The 19,791-nt window shown below is 37.1% G+C and overlaps 2 protein-coding genes across 5 annotated transcripts in view; one reads left to right on the plus strand and one right to left on the minus strand.

The window, feature by feature from the left end:
- zc3h10 (zinc finger CCCH-type containing 10) lies at window positions 1–6,492 on the minus strand. 3 transcript variants are annotated; one of them, XM_088338660.1, is made up of 3 exons: window positions 6,393–6,492; window positions 2,436–3,637; window positions 1–747 (listed from the first exon to the last, which is right to left on the minus strand). In XM_088338660.1, exons 2-3 carry the CDS (start codon window positions 3,543–3,545, stop codon window positions 229–231), a joined length of 1,629 nt encoding a protein of 542 aa, XP_088194786.1. In that variant the 5' UTR covers window positions 3,546–3,637; window positions 6,393–6,492; the 3' UTR covers window positions 1–228. The 3 variants fall into 3 exon arrangements, with proteins under 3 accessions (XP_088194786.1, XP_088194785.1, XP_088194787.1); XM_088338659.1 differs by having other exon boundaries at window positions 6,273–6,447; XM_088338661.1 differs by lacking the exon at window positions 6,393–6,492 and adding an exon at window positions 5,773–5,830.
- LOC148364523 (sorting nexin-6) overlaps window positions 5,849–19,791 on the plus strand; it is a 22,913-nt gene continuing 8,970 nt past the window's right edge. For both annotated transcript variants that reach the window (XM_088338663.1, XM_088338662.1), the window contains exons 1-7: window positions 5,849–5,997; window positions 14,152–14,283; window positions 15,133–15,243; window positions 16,813–16,920; window positions 17,081–17,141; window positions 18,110–18,234; window positions 19,643–19,726. In XM_088338663.1, the coding sequence (XP_088194789.1) occupies window positions 14,278–14,283; window positions 15,133–15,243; window positions 16,813–16,920; window positions 17,081–17,141; window positions 18,110–18,234; window positions 19,643–19,726 (495 nt within the window). In that variant the 5' untranslated portion in view covers window positions 5,849–5,997; window positions 14,152–14,277. The remainder of the gene's footprint in view (window positions 5,998–14,151; window positions 14,284–15,132; window positions 15,244–16,812; window positions 16,921–17,080; window positions 17,142–18,109; window positions 18,235–19,642; window positions 19,727–19,791) is intronic.

A 19,791-nucleotide genomic window follows, 5' to 3' on the forward strand; every position in this document is an offset into this window, starting at 1 on the left:
TTCACTGTTAAATGAGCAAGTATAATTTCTTCAGTTCAAAAATTAAAGTCAAACTCAAAGCACTATGGCAATAATAATAGATACAACTTGCTGGATGATCAAACAAAACAACAAGCGCATTTAGTTCTTAGGATACATCTTTTTTACTCTATTCTTGTGATAAAACAATTTTTAGTCTTGTTTTGTTACATGACTGTTCTCAGTTTGGCAAAATAGAGCGTGATGTTTTCAGGTTATGTGAGGTAGTGTGGTGATCCTCATGCTCTGGCTAGCGATAGGGTAGGACACCATGGGCGTGGTGGCGTGGCTCATGGTGATGCCCGGCAGAGGTTGCGTCATGGATACGGCAACAGGCGCCACCGAGACGGCAACTGGCGCCATCGAGACGGGCGGCGCCATACCCTGCGCGATGGTCTGCGCCAGAGCGGCCGAAAGAGGCGTGATTTCAGGGTTAAGGTGCGGTGGCGGCGCTGTGGGTGGCGCAGCGTTAGTGGGCTGCGCCGATGGAGCACCGGTCGGCGCTACCAGATCCTGCTGGGTGACGGGCCGAGGCTGCAGCCCGGTGCTGCTCAGGGTGGTGTGCGTCTGGGCGATGCTGTGGTTATATGAGCTGACCGCGCCTACGGGGGCTGACAAGGTTTGCTCAGAGGGGGCCGGCGTGGTGGAAAGTGTCATCACTTTAGGTTGACTTCGAAATTGGGCATTTTGCTCCAGGAGGATTTCGTTGGTGGCAATGAGGCTAGAGACCTGAGGAGGACAAATCAAATGAGGAGTTAAAACTTTGCTGGAAATAGAGAAAGGACATCAATGGATTTTGAACCTGGAAAAAGGACAAGAATAGAAGCCTTCAGATGAGGAATTTCTACCCGTTCTTAAGACCTCCCCATGAGCCCTTTCTTTTTATTAAATGTCCTAAGTTACAAAGCCGATCTCCTCATAAAGGAAAGTATCGTAGAACAGAAACATGATTGGACGATAGTGACAATGATGTAAATGTTGCATAAGGGTCAAAACAAGGTGCATCTGTAAATGATAAATTAAAATAACAATCTGGGATAATCTCCTTTGCAGGTTTCCAATTAAAAAAATTAATCAGCGCACAAGTACATAATTTTGGTATTTGTACTGACACACAGCTGAAACCAAATAAACATTCGTATTAATCAATGAATCTGAAAACATTTTATTTAAATTATTGTAAAGCTAATTTACTGCTAGATTTAAAAAATATATTGCATAAAACTAGTGCTGTCAAAGTTGTAGTTTTAACTACAGAGTAAATTGAGTAAACCCCGAGTTAAAGCTGCTTTAACTCAAAATTAAGGCTATAAAGTGGCTTATACTCAACTTCAACTACCATTGAATGAAACTACAGGCGTTACAAGTTAAAGTTTTAACTGTTGAGTTAAAGCTGCTATTAAAAAGGGACATTGTGTATTATTAAGCACCTTCTAGTGGTAAAAAAAACAAAACAACCTGCATTGATTTGAATAATAGGGCAGCACGACGGATGAATGGTTAGCGCATCCGCGACACACTTCTGAGGTCATGGGATCAAATCCAGCTACCAGCCTTCCGGTGTAGTTTTCATGTTCTCCCCGTACTTGCGGGGGTTTACATCTCCCACATTCCAGAAACATTCATGTCAGCTTTATTGTCCCTAGGTGTGAATGAGCAAGTGAGTTGTCTGTGTGCCCTGCGACTTGTTGGAAACCAGTTCAGGGTGTCCCCTGCCCACTGCTGAAGATAGCTGGGATGGGATCCAGGGACCTTACTGAGGAGAAGCGGTTCAGATAATGGATGGATTTGAATAATAAGCAAAATACATGAATTATCATATAAATGTGTGTTTTTCATCACTTGTAGGTCGAGAAATGTGTTTATTTGTCCCTTGAAGCCCACATAAAGGGAGATGACTTAATTCCCAGCTATCTTCCTACCCCCTAAAACACAAAATCCTGATTTTGTCTTTTCTTGCATTTTCCTTTTTGTTCTTTTTTTCTCCTTTTCTTTCCTTGATTTTTTTTCTTTCATTTCCCCCCAATTTTATTTTTTTTCTTCATATTTATCTTCTTAAATCTAACAAGGTGCTATTTGTTCACTTTGAGTCTCTGTAGTTTTTTCCCCCTTTATGCTTTGTAGCACCCGTTTTTTGGTTGCACTATTGGTCAGTAATACACAAGGTACCATTATCTTTCATATTAAGACGGGGGCATTTAACCATCCCGCGGGTAGCAGGTGGCCACTAGGCTGTGACTCTGAGATGGCAGTTTTAAATAGATAGATAGATAGATACTTTATTCATCCCCGAAGGGAAATTCAAATAAACATTTAGGCATTATGTACATATTTTGTGGGGGCGGCATAGTTATTATTTTTCCATGGTTTTTAATCTCTATTTTGAAATACATGTTTCAGAATGTTTTTGTTCTAACCTGTTTCTTCAACTCTTCCACCCTCTTCCTCAGCAGGTTGTTTTCCTCCTCCAAGAACCTGTACTCCAGAGGACGCATGGGCAAGGCGGGCGTAGCGGTTGCCTGCATGCCGAGCTCGTAGGGGGCGCTAATGCTAGCGTCAGCCAACCGCAGGCCCTCCAATCGCCGCCTCTTAATCTGGAGCGCCGCCTGGTCCAGGGAAATGTCCAGGGTAGCCGAATCAAAGAGCCCACTCTCGAGCTGGGTCTCATATCCCGGCACCATTGTCCTATCGAAACGCCGTTGTCCCGGGGGGCCTATTGCTAGGCAGCTGCCTACGCCTGGTGGGCCGATAGCCCCTGTGAGGTTAGAGGCGGCTAAACTTGGGCAGCCCACACCCATCATATTATTTGCTCCCACAGCTCCAGTGAAGCCAGGAATCCCCCCGCAGCTTAGTCCTGTGCCCACTCCTGCACCTATGCTGCTTACGGGATTCACAATCCCACTCGCGCAGGGTCCAATCACACCGGGCATTCCAATCCTTGCAGGTTCGTACTCTTTTTGGACATGGCGAAACTTACACTTATTGCCCCTCTGACACTCGCCTTTCAAAAAATCTCTGCAAATGGGGACCTCCCCCCTGCTCCACGGCATTTCGGTGAGCGAGAGACCAAGTCGTGCTGCGACCTTTCCCCTCAGTGCCAGCGGGAGCTCCCCGTTTTTCTTATAATAGTCTTCGTCCTCTTTGGATCCGTGAACGAAGCGGCAGGTGGAACGCACGCACTCTTTATTCTGGTGATCGTGGCAAAAGATGAATTCGTTCTTCTGCACGCCAAAGTCCGGGACCTCATTGACATCGGGATGCTTGAAGCGACATCGCTTCCCCCGTTTACAGACATTGCGAATAAAATCTCTGCATACGCCGTCAGTTGTTAGTCCGAATCCGTGCATGCCGGCTCCTCCAATCCCGCAACCGTTTCCGAGCGCTCCGCCTCCTCCCATGCCGGCGATGCCAGCCAGCGAGCTTCCTCTACTGTCCGTGGTGCAAGCGGAACCAGCCACCACCTCCTCGCTCAGACTGCCGCCACTACCACCAGCTCCAGAAAGATAGGAGCCGTCCCGATCAGGCATGACGATGGGACCAGCTCCAAGAGAATGCAGCACTCATGTGTAGGATGTCGACAATGCCTTGGTGATCTTTTACTGGCACTGAGAGATTTTCCCTGCAAACAAATATTCAAAATGTAATTTGCTTTTTAATAAATTTGGAAAGAATTAATACAATTCATAAACTGTCCTGTCACAGTTCTTAGCAAAGCACAAAAGGGGAAACACTAATTTACTTTCAATAAATGTTGTGGACCAATGATAATACATGTAAATATATGAAAATGGTAATAATGTAACATTTGAAATAATAAAAATGGAGCTTTCAGTTCAGATATTTCGATCTAAAAATTATTATTATTATGTTTCTCTTGTATTTGTTTAACCACTTAACACTCTGCCAACGGGCCGTCAGACTGTTGAGAAACAAAGACGTGGCTTCACGAGATCACCATTCACTGAAACATGGCATTCCACATATCATCGGGAACCCTTAACTCTTGGGGTTAAATATTTCTAAATGTACTAATCACAAAGACATCACAATCAGTCTGAAACAAAATACTTAAGACTATAAATCCGGAATAGCTCACCTATAGTATTCTGATATTCTGATTCATTTGATGACATGATCTTACGCAAAGATGGTGTCGTTACATTCACGGCATTCCAGTAAATACGACCGTGTGAAACATTTATTCCAAAACACACCATGATGCCGACAGATAAAAAAATTAACCCAAAAACATTTTTGCATTGTTTGACCAATTATTCCGTTTTAGAAGTAAACAAAGCTGTGAAAGGATTGCCAATATGGCTGTTCGCCTCTAACTTTTAGATTGATACCACTCTCCACCAATTCAAAGATTTTTTTCCCAGTCCTTAGCCTGCATTGAGAAAAGGAAATTACCTACTTTGGCTTCAAAAATCTTCAGTCAGGAACGACCAATTCAAATAATGATCGACGCATTGGTTAGCCAATGAAATTCCCATAGTAATTTAATGCCATTTTCTCTGGGTTTATTCAAATCAGAACCAAAAATAAACAAGCGTAATGCAACGCAGGATCCATTTTTACATGCGATTACCACATGCAAGCGTGCACAACTCTTGCACAATGTCTAAAAATTGGCCAAAGTAAAATACACGGTTTCAGAGGTTTTAGAGCTGTAAAATGGTCGTCTCCAAATGGACATTTTTGGAACACTAGAAAACACATTTAGAAAAATGTGTCAAATACAATGTTTAGTTTTTCAGTTTGCGATCAAATGACCTGGGACCAGGTAAGGCTTCAAGCTATTGTCCCAAACCACACTCTTCTGCAGGCAAGTGATGGCAAAAAAATGTGAATAAAAATATGATATTTCTGTGTGTTACAACTTAGATTACTCAAAAATAGTAGCACATGCAGCGATTACTTCAGTTTGCGACAAACTTCAGAATTTACCTTTCAAAAGAGACCAAAACAATCTGTCTATATTCTCCAAACAGTTCAAGAACAGCATTCAATTTACTTTGGTCAAGACTCAGATTGGGATTTTGGCGTATTTTACAAAATAGTTAAGGTGTTAATAGACCCCCTTGGTTTGCAAATCGGCATTGCCCAGTAAAAGATACTGCTTATGTTCTTCAACAGCGCTTCTACAGCTTAGGGCTAGTTAAATTCAATACTTTTTAATGCCTTTTGAAATCAAATTTAGGACTAAGTCGACAAAAAAAACAACAACATTAAAACAAACAGAAAAATAACATAGTGATTAGAGGTAATTTTTAACACATGTTCATGCATTTATTTTTCTACATCACATTTAGATCCAGTTGAAAACTTTACATCTGAAACACATAGCTCTCTCAAAGGATCCGCGGGAACCCTGTTCAATTTCAGGCTAAATAGTCAAAATCATTCTCCAATGTTTTGATCACATATCAAGATACAGTAAATCTATTTTAATTAAGACGATTGTTGTTCTCAAGGCACTTTACGTTTAGTGATCAAGTTGCTTAACTTGTTTCTCTACCCTGGCAGGTAAAATTTGATGCACAATGTATTATCAAAAAGATAAATCGATTATTTTTAAACTTGTTATTTTAAGTAATAAGAACAACGTTGTTCTTACTGCCTTGGATTCAGGAGAATCTGTCGAATAAGTGCCGCTTGTTTTAGTGAAAGTTAATATTCACAAAGCAACGATTTCTTTCCAGGCACGCAACATTACAATTAAATATTTAAAAACTCGCTGTTATTGTGTACCTTAGCAGGTTACTCGCCTATAAGAATTGCTTTACTGCAGATCGCGCGAGAACAACAGGTATAATTAAGAGCCAGAAGTTTTCACGTGCATTTTATGCCCTTAATCAGTGCAGATCAACAATTCACAGTTGCATTGTGTCGAATGCACAAACTACTTGACTGTCATTGCTCATGAGGCTACCTCTAATCTGGAGTCCACCTGAAACCACATACAATCTAACTAAGGTAAAAATATTACAAATAAGAAAATGATGGCAGGCCTCGCTCAATCCGAACCGGTCACAGCATAATGCTATCATACGCTGGGGGAAAATTAACAAAGGCAGGTATTAAAAATTCAGGAACATTACAATTCTAGTGAACTGCAATGTAACATACATGCAACTCATGTTATCTCGTAGAATTAACATTGAAGGCAGATTGGTGCTAGCTAGTTTAGCTAGCATCAATCTGTAAATCTTAGCTAGTAGCTAACTTGACATGTATGAATATTATCTTACCAAATAAATGCTTGAATATCTCTCCTCCGACAAAAGGTATTAAATTCAGTACACGAAGACTAACATTAAAAAAATGGACAGTGAAATAGCTGAATCGGAGTTTGAGGCTATTTTGTTTACCATATTTCCGTCAGCAAACCCAACAAGAAAGCTCTTCTTCTGCGGTTTCCATGTATTCCGTGGGCGTTACGTTACTGGCTCCTAGTGGCACGAATAAAAGAGACTGCTCTAAAATACATTTGCGTAGGTGGCGTAAAAGGCTTTGATATTTCTACCGACAGCATTCCGAGCAGGGTTGAAAGGTTACTTTAGAAATGTAATCCGATACAGTTACTAATTGACTGTTAAAAATTGCAAGCAGTAACGAATACCATAATATTGCAGTAATGTAACTATTACTTTTAAATTACTCCAATACCAAATATGCCAATAAAAGACAAAGTAAACCAAGCCTTAATATAATGACTAAATTCTGTTTAAGATAAACTACCAATATAACGTTGGGAAAAAATGGAGGACTCCAAGATCAGGTAGTTGTATTGTATTGTATTTATTTATTCAGCCAGTATAAACCATAAACATGATATATACAAGAAATCATTTGGCACGCGAACACTCAATAATGATAAAATAATAGATTAAACAAATGAAAAGAATAGAGTAAAAAAGATATTGTAGGGTATAATACAAGGTAATTATATAGAATAGTTTAAAAAGAAAGAATATGTAAATAACAAGACTAGAGTAGAATAGGTCGGAGGAACGCCGTTGGCATAATAATACTATACATAATTAACATAAATCAATTCCCGTTGAACATACGGATAGCGGAAGGGTAAAAACTCTCTTTAAGACGTGAAGTGTTGCTCGCTATGGAGCGAAGACGGCGACCTGACGGCAGGTAATCAAAGTACCTGCAAGCAGGGTGACTGGGATCGTCTATAATTTTTAGTGTCCGTTTTCTAGTTCAATCGATGTAGATACTTTGCAGGGACGGGAGGCCAGTACCTATTATTTCCTCTGCGGTCCTCACTACTGATTCCATCTTTGACAATTCTTTCTGATTGACGCGACTAAACCAAACTGTGATTGACCTAGTTAAAACGGATTCAATGATAGCACGATAAAAATTGACTAGAATGGAGATGACGGACTCCAAATGATTTGAGTTGACAAAGGAAGTACAGCCTTTGTCTGGCTGACTTTAGAATATCAGTAGCATTGACAGCCCATGTGAGGTCAGCTGACAAGTAAGTACCCAGAAACTTGAATGAATGGACCAGTTCCACCTCACTACCATTAATTGACAGTGGCACATGCGGGGGAGGCTTAGTACGGAATTCTACTATCATCTTCTTAGTTTTACCTACATTCAATAACAGATTACTCTCATGACACCAGGTGGAAAGTGAATCAATTTCTGCTCGGTATTCAGTTTCGTCTCTATTTGAAATAAAGCCAGTAACCGTGGTGTCATCTGCATATTTAGCGAATAGTGAATGGTCAGAATTGGGTTGACAATAATGTGTGAATAGGGAAAACAAAGTTGGAGACAATGGACAGCCCTGAGGCGTACCAGTGTTGGGGACAATAGAACATGAACCTTTCTCACCAATGCGAACGGACTGTTCTTAATTGAGAAGGAAATCTAAAATGCAATTTGATGGTAAAACGGGAAAATTGAGGTCATGATGAGGTTTAAAATGCAGTTTAAAAGGAATGATAGAGTTGAAAGCCGAACTAAAATCTATGAATAAAACCCTAACATATGAATTCCTATGCTCACGATGACTTAGAATTTCATGAATACAAAATGAAATGGCATCATCTACACTTCTATTAGCACGATACGCGAATTGGTACGGATCTAAATTTGATGGTAGAAAGGACTTCATGAATTTCAATACGATCTTCTCGAAAGTTTTAATGATCACAGACGTGAGTGGTATGGGTCTATAATCGTTCAAACATGAGACATTGTCCTTCTTCGGGACCGGTACAATTGTAGCGCGCTACCAACACGAGGGTACAGTAGCAGAACTCAAAGACCAATTGAAAATACCAGTAAAGACAGGGGCAAGTTGAGAAGCACACTGAGAGTTTATCGGGGCCTGGTGATTTCCTTTCTTTCAACCTCCCTGCTTGTAGTCCAAGAAAAAAAGTGTACATGTGTGTTCAAACCACGTAATATAGTATATTGAGCAAAAATAAAACCCTCTTTCACATAGCGAATAAGATATGCTTTACAGTATTTAAGTTTACTATTAGAGCACATTAAGAAACCAATATTGTTTCAAACACACAAAGTGTTCACTTTCTAAATTTCAAACACACACTGGGACTACTTTTCATCTCTCTGTCTTTGTAGTGTCAGTTATTAATATTATAATGGACACAATTCCTCTCTGAATGCATTGTTTGTACTATATGTAAATGTAAGTCACATTTGAACGAGTGCATGAAGTGACTGAATGGATGTTGTGGGGTAGGGCACATGCTCCCAGGCATTAAATTGACATTCATCTTCTCATTTCATGTTAATTTATTTATTCACACATGTTTATTTATGTTGTCTGTATGTTGCACTTTAATTACATGGAACTTTTCTGTTAGCGTTGCAATCTTTATGGTCATTGTACTCAGGCACCTTGAGTAGCTGTGTGGGTGGAAATGGAGGGGGATTCTGAGTGTCCTGCGTGTGTGTGAAATGAATCAGACGGCGGAAAGAGCGCCACGACCTGACAAGCTGAGTGTGAACAAAACTAATGCGAACGAGGGAAATAATAAAAATAGTTAAAAGTAACGCACACCTGACTTCAGTATTGTTCCCTGTAGCGTGAAACATAACAATTATTTTAGATAAATTTGTAATCCAGTATTACTTTTTTACAAAATATACCTGTAATTTGATTACATCTTTTTCTGTAACTATAAAGGAATACAATTACTTACTTAATAATTATATTACATCCTGATTATGCAACGCCGTTACATGTAGTACGTTACTCGCCAAGCCTGATACTGAGCCACTGTAACCAAAACTGCTAATTGATAACAAAGTGCAAGAAAAAGCATTTCATAAGATTTACCCCTCCAAAGTTCACATTGTGAAAATATATAATGAAGTGCCTCGCTGTTATTATGATAAAATCTTAATTCAAATATTTTGCTAAAGGCTTTTTATTTTATAAGGCAGTTTTTATCAACTGAATGTTTAAGGATGTTTTTATTATTTGAATGTTCATTACCAAACTGCTACTTGTTAAAAAAGTGCAAGAAAAAAATCATAGGATTAACCCCTTCAAAGTTCCACTTTGAAAAAAAAAAAAAGAGTAAACCTATAGATTTAAAATGTATCTTTTGTTTTGCGGATCCTGAAACTGCGACACATTTTGGCACTTTCCCTTGTTCAAAATGTTATGTCTGTAATTTTAAAGCTGATAAGATCAGGAATTGTTCCTAACTATTTTGAAAGGATCAAAAATAAATCCTTTCAAAATAAATCCAAAAGAAACATGTATTGCCAAGCTTGTTATCACTATAAATACATTTTACATTCCTGGGTATAAACATCTTTCATCACTTTTAAATGCAAAGTTAAAGAAGTACATTTTGTTAATGAAGCTATTAAACTAATACTAACTGTAAACATTTACGTGTCTGAAAAACATCCATCCATCCATCAATCCATCCATTATCTACACCGCTTAGCCTCATTAGGGTAGCAGGGCACACAGAGACAGACAACTCACTAGCTCATTCACACCTAGGGACAATTTGGACCTGCCAATTAACCTGACATGCATGTTTTTGGAATGTGGGAGGAAACCGGAGTGCCCGGAGGAAACCCACGCAAGCATGGGAATAACATGCAAACTCCACACAGGAAGGCTCGATCTCATGACCTCAGAACTGTGCTGCACATGCGCTAACCACTGGACCGCCGTTCTGCCCTGTTTGGAAAACAGTTTTCATTAAATATAGCATCATTATAAACAAATATGGCGCTAAACATTCAAAGAACATAGTTAACACATTTCAAAAGAACATAAAATGCTACAAAAATACAGGGAAAAATTTAAATAATTAAAGAAACAAAAGTAAAAAGAGAAAAATAATTATGACATCTTAGACTCAACACAAGGTGGAAGATTCTTAAGCATATTATATATAATTTTCACATTGCGAATGTTTATCATATTTAAAGATTTAACCCAGAAAAAAAAAAGGAAATTGGATTCCATATTTGTTCTGTTTCTCAGGAAACGCGATGTTTGGTAAGTATTGTCATACAAAGTAATTATTACAATTTTTATGTAACGTATCTGTTCCCCCTGGTATGTTTTTTATATATTTCCTGTAATTCAAATTGGTTTTGCAGTTTGTTTGAAATAGTAAAATACATTAATGTGGAATATTTGTATGAAAGTGTACAGTATATACACGTTCTGTTCAAGAAAACGTTAAAAACAAAAAGTCAAGTCACATTTATTTGTTTAGCCAATTAATCACGAAAAGTCTCAAAGGGTATGTAAATAATAAGAATATGAAAAAGTTGGTAGTGCTGTATGCAACTGATGCAATGACCAGTAAAAAAATATTAGGAAATCCAACAGCAAGTGAGGTGCAGATAAAAAATGCTCTCCTCAAATTTGCTGTTATGTCCTACCCTGATAAGAACATGCAGGCCGTTGCAGAGGTGGATGATGTTTAAGGTTAATATTTAAAATAATTTGTTTCTCATTTGCTCGTTATGACTGATTTTGCTTAAAATAAAAAAATAATAATATCATGTGAAAAGTGTTTAATAAAATGCATGTACGCTATTATGAATCAAAAGCATAAATGTAACATAATTTTCCTAAAACAAAACTACAAAATGATCCATGCTGATTTTACAATTTAACCGCTGAAAAGAAATTACGGGATTTCGTTTTGAAAAACAACAACAACAACATTAGCTCCAGCCCCACAACACTCACACAGAATAAAGATTGTTCACCTTTACAAATAGGGTGAATTAAAAAAAGAAAATTATTTTTTTCAAGTCCAGTGTTTTTTTTTTTCTGTAAGCAGATACATTTGCTAATTTCACATATTATTTTTCTTGTTTTACTTGATAAACTGTATTCCTTAATACTTTCAGTTTTTTTTAAAGCCAAGGAAAAATACAGTAAGGTAACAAAGTAATAACACAAGGAAACATTACAATTTGCATTACATCAAATTCAAGTAGTTTAATTAGATTTTAATACATATTAAAATTAGATTAGATAGAGGCACATAATATAAAAGGACAAAGAATAAAGGAATAAATAAATCAATTAACCTTTTAACTGCCCTCTTTGTTTACTGGTCCTCAGCAGTGTTTTTGCCTCATGTTCTTGAAAAACTGATCCAATGATATCTGCTTTTGAAAATCTGGCGGAAATGCGCAAGAACGACGTCATTGCAGGAAGCGATAGCCTGACCAGTCAGCCCTTTTTCTAGGTGATTCCTCTCCACAAATTCTGAGCCAGTATGTCTTTTATTTAGGCTGATGGAATGATGGCTACATCCTCCTTGTCGTCTCTGAACTCTTCTTGCACGGCCGTGTATGTTTTCATGCATTTTTATTATCTCTTGCCCATTGTGAATGGTAGTTCTTCATAGCAGTACCATACGGTAGACTATTTATAGAGTGGGAAGGGGACTCGAAAAGCATGCCGGAATTCATTCAGATGCACCGTATTTCCAGGTGATTACAGAACGGGAAGGAGACTTAAAGCGCATGCTTGGATTCACACTTATGTACAGGGTTGCCAGGAAGAACTCTAGGACTAGTGAATGGCAGCGCATACTGTACTGTGTTTTTGACTTTGTATACTTGAAATGCCTTTGTTACTAGAGGCAATGTTTTCCCATTTCGGTACTTTGTAACCTTTGTAAGTAGAAGTGCCTCGGTATTTTGAATGTTTTTTTTTTTTGCAAGAATTATATACTGTTAAAATGACTTCCTTTCATTGTTTCCTAAAATAATCTTCCTGAAAAAATACACGTAAAAAAGACCAAATACAGGACAAAATATGCGTCACAATAAATGACGAAATAAATGCCAAATGACAAAATACACAAAAAAATAAATGACGAAAATTGTGACGAAATACTCAATGATTTACAAATAACAAAATACACATAAAAATATATGACAAAATACATGAAAATATAAATGACACATTACACGATAAATGACCAAATTCACGAAAAAATACCAGTTACAATAAGTGAAAAAATGAATTACAAAATACACGACTAATTAAATGACAATTGAACAAAATACACAACTAAATACATGACAAAATGAATGGCAAAACACACCAAAAAAACTAATGACAAATAACAAAACACATTTCACGATAAATTACAAAATACACGACAAAACACATGTCACAATAAATGACAGGATACACAACAAAATACATGACAAAATATAGGTCATAATAAATGACAAAATACACGATAAATACTGGTCAAAAGTAAATGACAAAATACACAAGAAAATAAATTGCAAATGACAAAATACACAGGAAAATAAATGACACCCTACATGACAAATGACCAAATACACAAAAAATACCAGTCACAATGAATGACAAAATGAATTACAAAATACAAAACTAAATCAATGAAAAATGAACAAAGTACATGACTAAATCCATGACAAAATAAATAACAGAACACATGAAAAAAATGAATGCCAAATGACAAAATACATGTCACAATAAGATACACAAGTCAAATACATGATACACAATCAAATACATGACAAAATATACGTTGCAGTAAATAACAAAATACACGATAAATACTGGTCAAAATACACGACGAAATACAAATCAAAATATATGACAAAATACACAAAAAAATAGATGCCACATTACATGACAGATGAACAAATACACGAAAAAATACCAGTCGCAATAAATGACAAATGAACAAAATACATGACTAAATACATAACAAAATAAATAACAAAATACATGAAATAAATGAATGCCAAATGACAAAATACATGTCACAATAAGATACACAAGTCAAATACATGATACACAATCAAATACATGACAAAATATACGTTGCAGTAAATAACAAAATACACGATAAATACTGGTCAAAATACACGACGAAATACAAATCAAAATATATGACAAAATACACAAAAAAATAGATGCCACATTACATGACAGATGAACAAATACACGAAAAAATACCAGTCGCAATAAATGACAAATGAACAAAATACATGACTAAATACATAACAAAATAAATAACAAAATACATGAAATAAATGAATGACAAATGACAAAATACATGTCACAATAAATTATAAAATAAACAACAAAATAAATGGCGAATAAACGACAAATCAACAAAAAAATGATAGGCAAATACACCCCAAATTTTTTGACAAAAACTGGTAATAAATACTGAAATTAATGACAAAATAAATAACAAAATGCACCAATAAACGTATGAATAGCATTTATGTTATATATTAAGGCGTTCTGTGATTTATGTATGTGCTCACATATTTATATGTGAAATATTCATAGTTTATTCCTACATTTGTTTCAACATATGAGAGGATCAGTCCTCTATATCAGTAGCCATCCACATCGCTACTTTTACTGGATCTCTGGTAAATTGTATTCTTTTTACACATCACTGGTTTATAAGTCTTTGCCCCCTTCTCTCACGTGAGTGTGTCGAAAGTCCGAGTTACTGACTAACGCTCCTGTCTCCACATTGCCTTTTGCTTTTGAGATCCGCTACAGTTGCGCTCCATTTCTCATCAAGGCAGCTTGCACTTTGACCCAAAGGATATCCTGTGCCTCCTCAGCATTTGCAGCTCCAGTTGACAGAAGATCCTCCGGGCTTGAATGCACATTTTACCCTCTGAGGAAATACGGACGGTTGAACGTTCCTCCTTGCAAAAAACGAAGCAGAACCGACACATCGCTTCACCATGATGGTGAGTTCCTGAAATAGTTCCTTTTTGAGATTCATGTGACGGTTGTCTGCACAGTGATGGTTTCTAAATAGCCGTTGTGAATTGGTTCTATAATTTAGTGGCATCCGGATTTCCTGTGCACTGGATTATAAGGCGCACCCTGCAAAAGTAGTTTTTTATGTAAGGTGCACTAAAATTACAGTAAGAGTTAGGGTTGCATAAAAAAGTACATTTTAATTAATATTATGATATCTGGTCTCATGGCTGAAAATAATTTATTCATAGTTGGTTACTGTGTCAAGTCATGTTTATTTGTATAGCCCTTTATCACAAGGAGTATCAAAGGGCTGCACAGACCTGTCCTCAATCCAAAGTATCCCCCTTTTCACCAGATAGACAGCAAGTGAACAACCCCCCAAATAATAAGACTTCCTTCTTCAGTTGCTTTTTATTCATACCCCTTTGAGGTCAACGTAAAACCAAATACACGGTACAAAATGTCCCGTTAGTTTGCTATCCATACAGATATTATTTTCCAGAGACAAAAACATTTATTCATGCAATCACCATTAGTTCCGTGCGAGAATTATTGTACAAACCAACAACAAAAGAGGATTTGCTATGAGCATTTTAACCACAAGAAAGCACTCCAAGACCACTTTATATGTTTCTCAAAGGCAGAACAGTTACCGTAAGCAGTATACTTTATTTTTGACTATGCATTTCCAATGTCATTCACAGTATGTTCCAGTATATAAGTCACACTGGATTTTAAGACGCACTTTGAAATTTCTGGCCAAATTAGGGTTTTTAGCTGCGCCTCATAGTCCGGAGAATACGGTTTCTCCTAACTTATTTTTGATTTTGCAGGAAGAGGTGAAAGAAGAGGGGCCCTCTCTGAGTGTCCATGGTCACACCATTAAGGTTACAGAGGTGCTGCAAGATGGGGATGGCCTCACCTTTCTTATTGTATCTGAAAAAGTAAGAACATTACATAACTGCAGCAGAAAAATGCATACCTTGTAATTTCTTGCTTATTTTGCTTATTTTTTCTTTTTTTCTGGACATTGAAATAAAAAATGAGCATCTGCTTGCCGTGCTGGTCGAGCTGGTTATAGAGAGTTACCTTCATGGCCATTTGTTCTCTTTTTTGTTTTTTGCTTACTTGAGTAGAACATGTTACAAGCACAAAAAAAGTAAAGTTACATAATATATGCAATATGTTTGTTCATAAAAATGACATTGCGAAACATATATATGTTTTTTTGTCTAAAAGACGGATCAATAATGAAGTTGTCTAATAAATTTATGGGCGTTCAACACTTTGTGATTAGGTGACATTCTCTTTGACATGTTAACAAATTAGAATAATTGTCTTTATTGTCATTAGTAAGATTGTTGTGAACAATGTTTGCAACAAGATTAGATAAATGTCAAGAACCAGAACAGGATCAGGACCCAATCGCTTGACGTTCTCACACAAGCCTTTATTTTACGGGAAATGGGGAGTCATGCACGTTAGGCAGCCGGTCTGGCCTGGAAAGATGGGAAGCCAGAGACCGACGAGATCGATAACGATTTAGGATAACGAAAATAGACGGGAACAAAAACTGGAGAAACTAACAAACAGGACAAAAACAGGCGGAAACAAAACTGGAACCCGAAATTAAACAGTACAAAAATAAACGGGAACAATACCGGACTTGAAATACCAACAGCAAAAGAGGACCGAGTCAGAACCCACGTCTCGTGGGGCAGAAGTTTGTTTGACGGGCTGACAACCGACGCAAGAGAGCGCTGAGCTTTATATAGACAGAAAGCCAATCTCCCAACGAGCCGCAGCTGGCGCCACACAGGCGCGGCCAATTGGGCGCCATGGCAACCGTGACAATAAAACGGATGTCAGGATGAATAGGCAAAAATAGTTACGAGGTAGTGATTGGAAACTGTCTTCAGTTGTAATAAGAGTGCAATTAAAAGCAGTGCAATAACGTTAAGAAGCAACAAAATTAGATAAATAAGATACGAATACCCCTTTTTCTATACAATAGAGCAGGCAATATACTGTTTATACTTTTTTCAGTCTGGCAAGCTTGTTCACAATGATGATGGCTCCGGGAAGGAAACAGACTCTGAGCCTGTTAGTTTTTGTTTTGATGGGTCTGTAGCGCCTACCGGATGGATGTAGATCCAAGAGGTGGTGGCCTCTTTGTCCTTTATAATGTTGGCACTGTTGTAAGGTCCACCAGACCGGGTAGATGATGATTTTCTGGGCAGTGTCAATTACTTTGTACGAAAGTAAGATTTCCCTTTCTCAGCAAAACAATTTTGCATTGAGAACCAGATGGCCCTGGCTGGTTGTGGGCCACAGCCAATTTAGATCCTAAAATATTTGGCAAACTGCAACAATACTAATAAATATGGCTAAATCAGTATTCTGACTGTGTCAACCAATGCTGACCTTTACAAACACCGACTATTGCACCAGCATCTCATTATGATGCATGCGGACTTGAGATTAAAAAGCAATTTTGTCTCTGGTATTGTTAGCTATCTGGAACCGGGGAGTACCACGTGCACCGGACCTATGAGGACTTTGAATGGCTGCAGGAGAACTTGTTTGCTCAGGAGGATGTGCACGGGATACAAGGAGTCATAGTCAGTGTTACAATGTTATTATTTCCTAATCCCTTAATGTGTGCATGTGTAATTACCATTTCCATGAAAAGGCACTGAGATATTTATACCAATTGCTGCAACATTGTCTTTGAGTACAATGAGTCACTTTAAAACAATTTTCTTTTTTTCCTCATCTTAGTTTCCTCCACTTCCTGTTAAGGCTCAGATGATTGCAACACCAAAATCCGTCAGACAGCTTGGTGAGAAACACAGGACAATGCTCTGAAATATATGGGAGAAAACCCCTTACGTTTATAGTTAAGTAGACGCTTCAAATAAGGAGAAAGGACATCAATGGATTTGAACATGCAATGAGAACTGGGGGAAAACCCAAACCTAATAAGAATTACCCACCTGTTCTAAAAGCTCTCTTCTTGAGTCCCTTCTTTTTAATAAATCCCCTAGGTTACAAGAGCAGATCCACTCCAAAGGGTGTGAAGATCAAAGAACAGCAACATGATTGGCTGATAGGGACAATGATGTTAACAGTGCAAAATAGTCAAAATATCGAGCAGTGACGTATAATAGTCAAAATAACAAACTAGCTTCCTATGCAATCTACTTTGATGTTGTCCAATATTAAAAAATGAATAAACCTTTCCGAATGATTTCATCCAAATATGTGGCATCCGTGAGTGACAAAATCATGATAATTCAAGCTAAAAAAATAATATATTTACCCCAAAAATTTGATGATATTTTGAATCAACTAATTATCTCTGCAAGGATCTTTTACATAGGATGTCCAGAAGGGCACACTAAATACAAACAAAATCACTATTACACAGTCAACTACAAAGGCAGTAATCTCTTTTTTTTTCAAGAAAGTAATTCCCACAGAACTATGGGATGAAAAACTAGCATACTTACAGAGTCAATTACACACAACAAAATAATTAAAGCAGAAAATCTGAGACATGCCATGGCACTGGTATCCACAAGACTTCAAAAGTCAATGCCCATGTCAAAGGGAACAGCATCAACATCATTAAAGGCACAGTGTGTTTAAAAGCGGGGACAGCTGTTCACCAGGCAAAAAAAAAGAATGTTAAATGAACATCGTACTTATTTTTATTGATCGGATTGAAATATTTGAATCAAAAATTCTTAGAAAACACGCATCTGGTTCTCCTGAGTAAAGTTTTGATCCTTAAGGACCTTGCTGCAGGTTTCCTTGGTCTTGGAGAGTTGAAGCCTTACTGCGCAGCACTGGAGACCTTTCTCCACCTGGTGGCAGCACACACACTACTCAGAAAAAACAAAGCTTTGGAGGTGTTTCTTACCAGCACTGAAGTGAGTATCACTGCACAAAATCCAAGTAAAAACGCGTTTGCTGTAAACTCCAATGACAGAAAATACAGCCGCAAAAAAAAAAGGCTACAGAATTACATTGGACTCTAGCACTTTCAACAGGAAAGTGGTGCACTCAACATTTGACCAAATTAAGATTGGACTGAATGACATCATTTACAAATGTATATTGGTTATGGATTTAAGATTTAATAGACCATTGGACACTAAGAATGTTTTGAACTCCCTCATCAAGCCCACCAAAACCTCATATTATATATTTTTGTTGTTGTTGTTTTTTTAACCACTGCATAACAGCGTTTTCCTTGGAAAATAGTTAAGCATTTTACATGATGTTTGTCTGGTCATGACGCAGAAACCTACCAGAAAATATCCACCCCCCTACACTGCAAAGTAGACAAATAAGAACTCTGCTTTCAGAACCTGTAAAGGTGCAATTACGCATAACTAAATCATGTGATGTGTTCATAAGTTGGACCTTGACACAGGGCAGAATGTGGAAGGAATCAATTTTGCTTGTAAAAAATTGTCATTCATCACGGCGTTAGGAAGAGGAATGTTGTTTGTTTTTAAAAAGGTCACTCACTCCTTTTTTTTTTAAAGGAAAAATATATTGTAAAATAAGAAAAGGTAATCATATTGTGCAGCAGACATACTTACCTACCCATTTCAAGAATATTTTGTTCACTGGAATAAAAAACAATGCATTATTTAAATAAAATCATCAGAAAAAGGATACCTGGCAAGATAATATGTTCATTTTATGTAAATAAGAAAAATCTTACCTAAAATGGGTAAAATAAACAAAAGCATATTTTCTCAATGGCAAGATGTTTTTTTTCTTATTATATTGATAGTTTTGCTAATGTTAGGTAAATAGTAAAATAATTGTGGCAATATAATTCCCCCAATTCTTCCCTTTTTATTTCAGTATTTAAGAATGAGAAGAAAATAATTTAGGAAAATATAACACACATTAAAAAAATAGAACATCTTAAATAAAACTTACAATTTAAATAGTTATCCTCCAAAGGAAAAAAAGTTTCATGAGCCATAAAACTTTCCTCATTAAAAAAAAACTACCAAACCAATTTGCTCATGGTGTTTTTTTTTTATTTTATTTTAATTTTCTTATTTTACTCAAAGTGTTTGAAGAGATGGTCCAAATTATATTTTTTCTGGCAATATATATATATTTTTTATCCATCATAATTGCTTTTTGTGTATCAAATAAGTATCTTACATTAATATTTAGTCACGCCCTGTTTAAATCCGAATGGTGTGCTACAGGTCGCACAAAAGGTCACAGTTCGGACTTACATAAACGGTATTTATTTTGTTTTGTAGTAAAAAATAACAAATGTTGATTTTTTTTTCTGTGTATGTGCAGCCACCAGGCCGCCAGAGAGCCAGAAAGAATATTTTCAATCGTTTGAGTCAAGCTGTGGAAGGAATGCGAAAAGAAGGCCACAAGGTCCTCAACTGGAATCCACAGTATCCCAACCATCACACTGTTTATGTTTTTTCTTCTTCTCTAAT

This window comes from Urocampus carinirostris, chromosome 6 (assembly GCF_059441175.1).
Source record: "Urocampus carinirostris isolate Australia breed hairy pipefish chromosome 6, RoL_Ucar_1.0, whole genome shotgun sequence".
Taxonomy (NCBI): Eukaryota; Metazoa; Chordata; class Actinopteri; order Syngnathiformes; family Syngnathidae; genus Urocampus; species Urocampus carinirostris.

Excerpts from the sequence above, each read along its gene's own strand:
- zc3h10 (XM_088338660.1), bottom strand. The coding sequence starts at position 3,545 with ATGCCTGATCGGGACGGCTCCTATCTTTCTGGAGCTGGTGGTAGTGGC. Across the intron at positions 748-2,435 it reads TGGAAGAGTTGAAGAAACAG|GTCTCTAGCCTCATTGCCAC; the intron begins GTTAGAACAAAA and ends TGTCCTCCTCAG.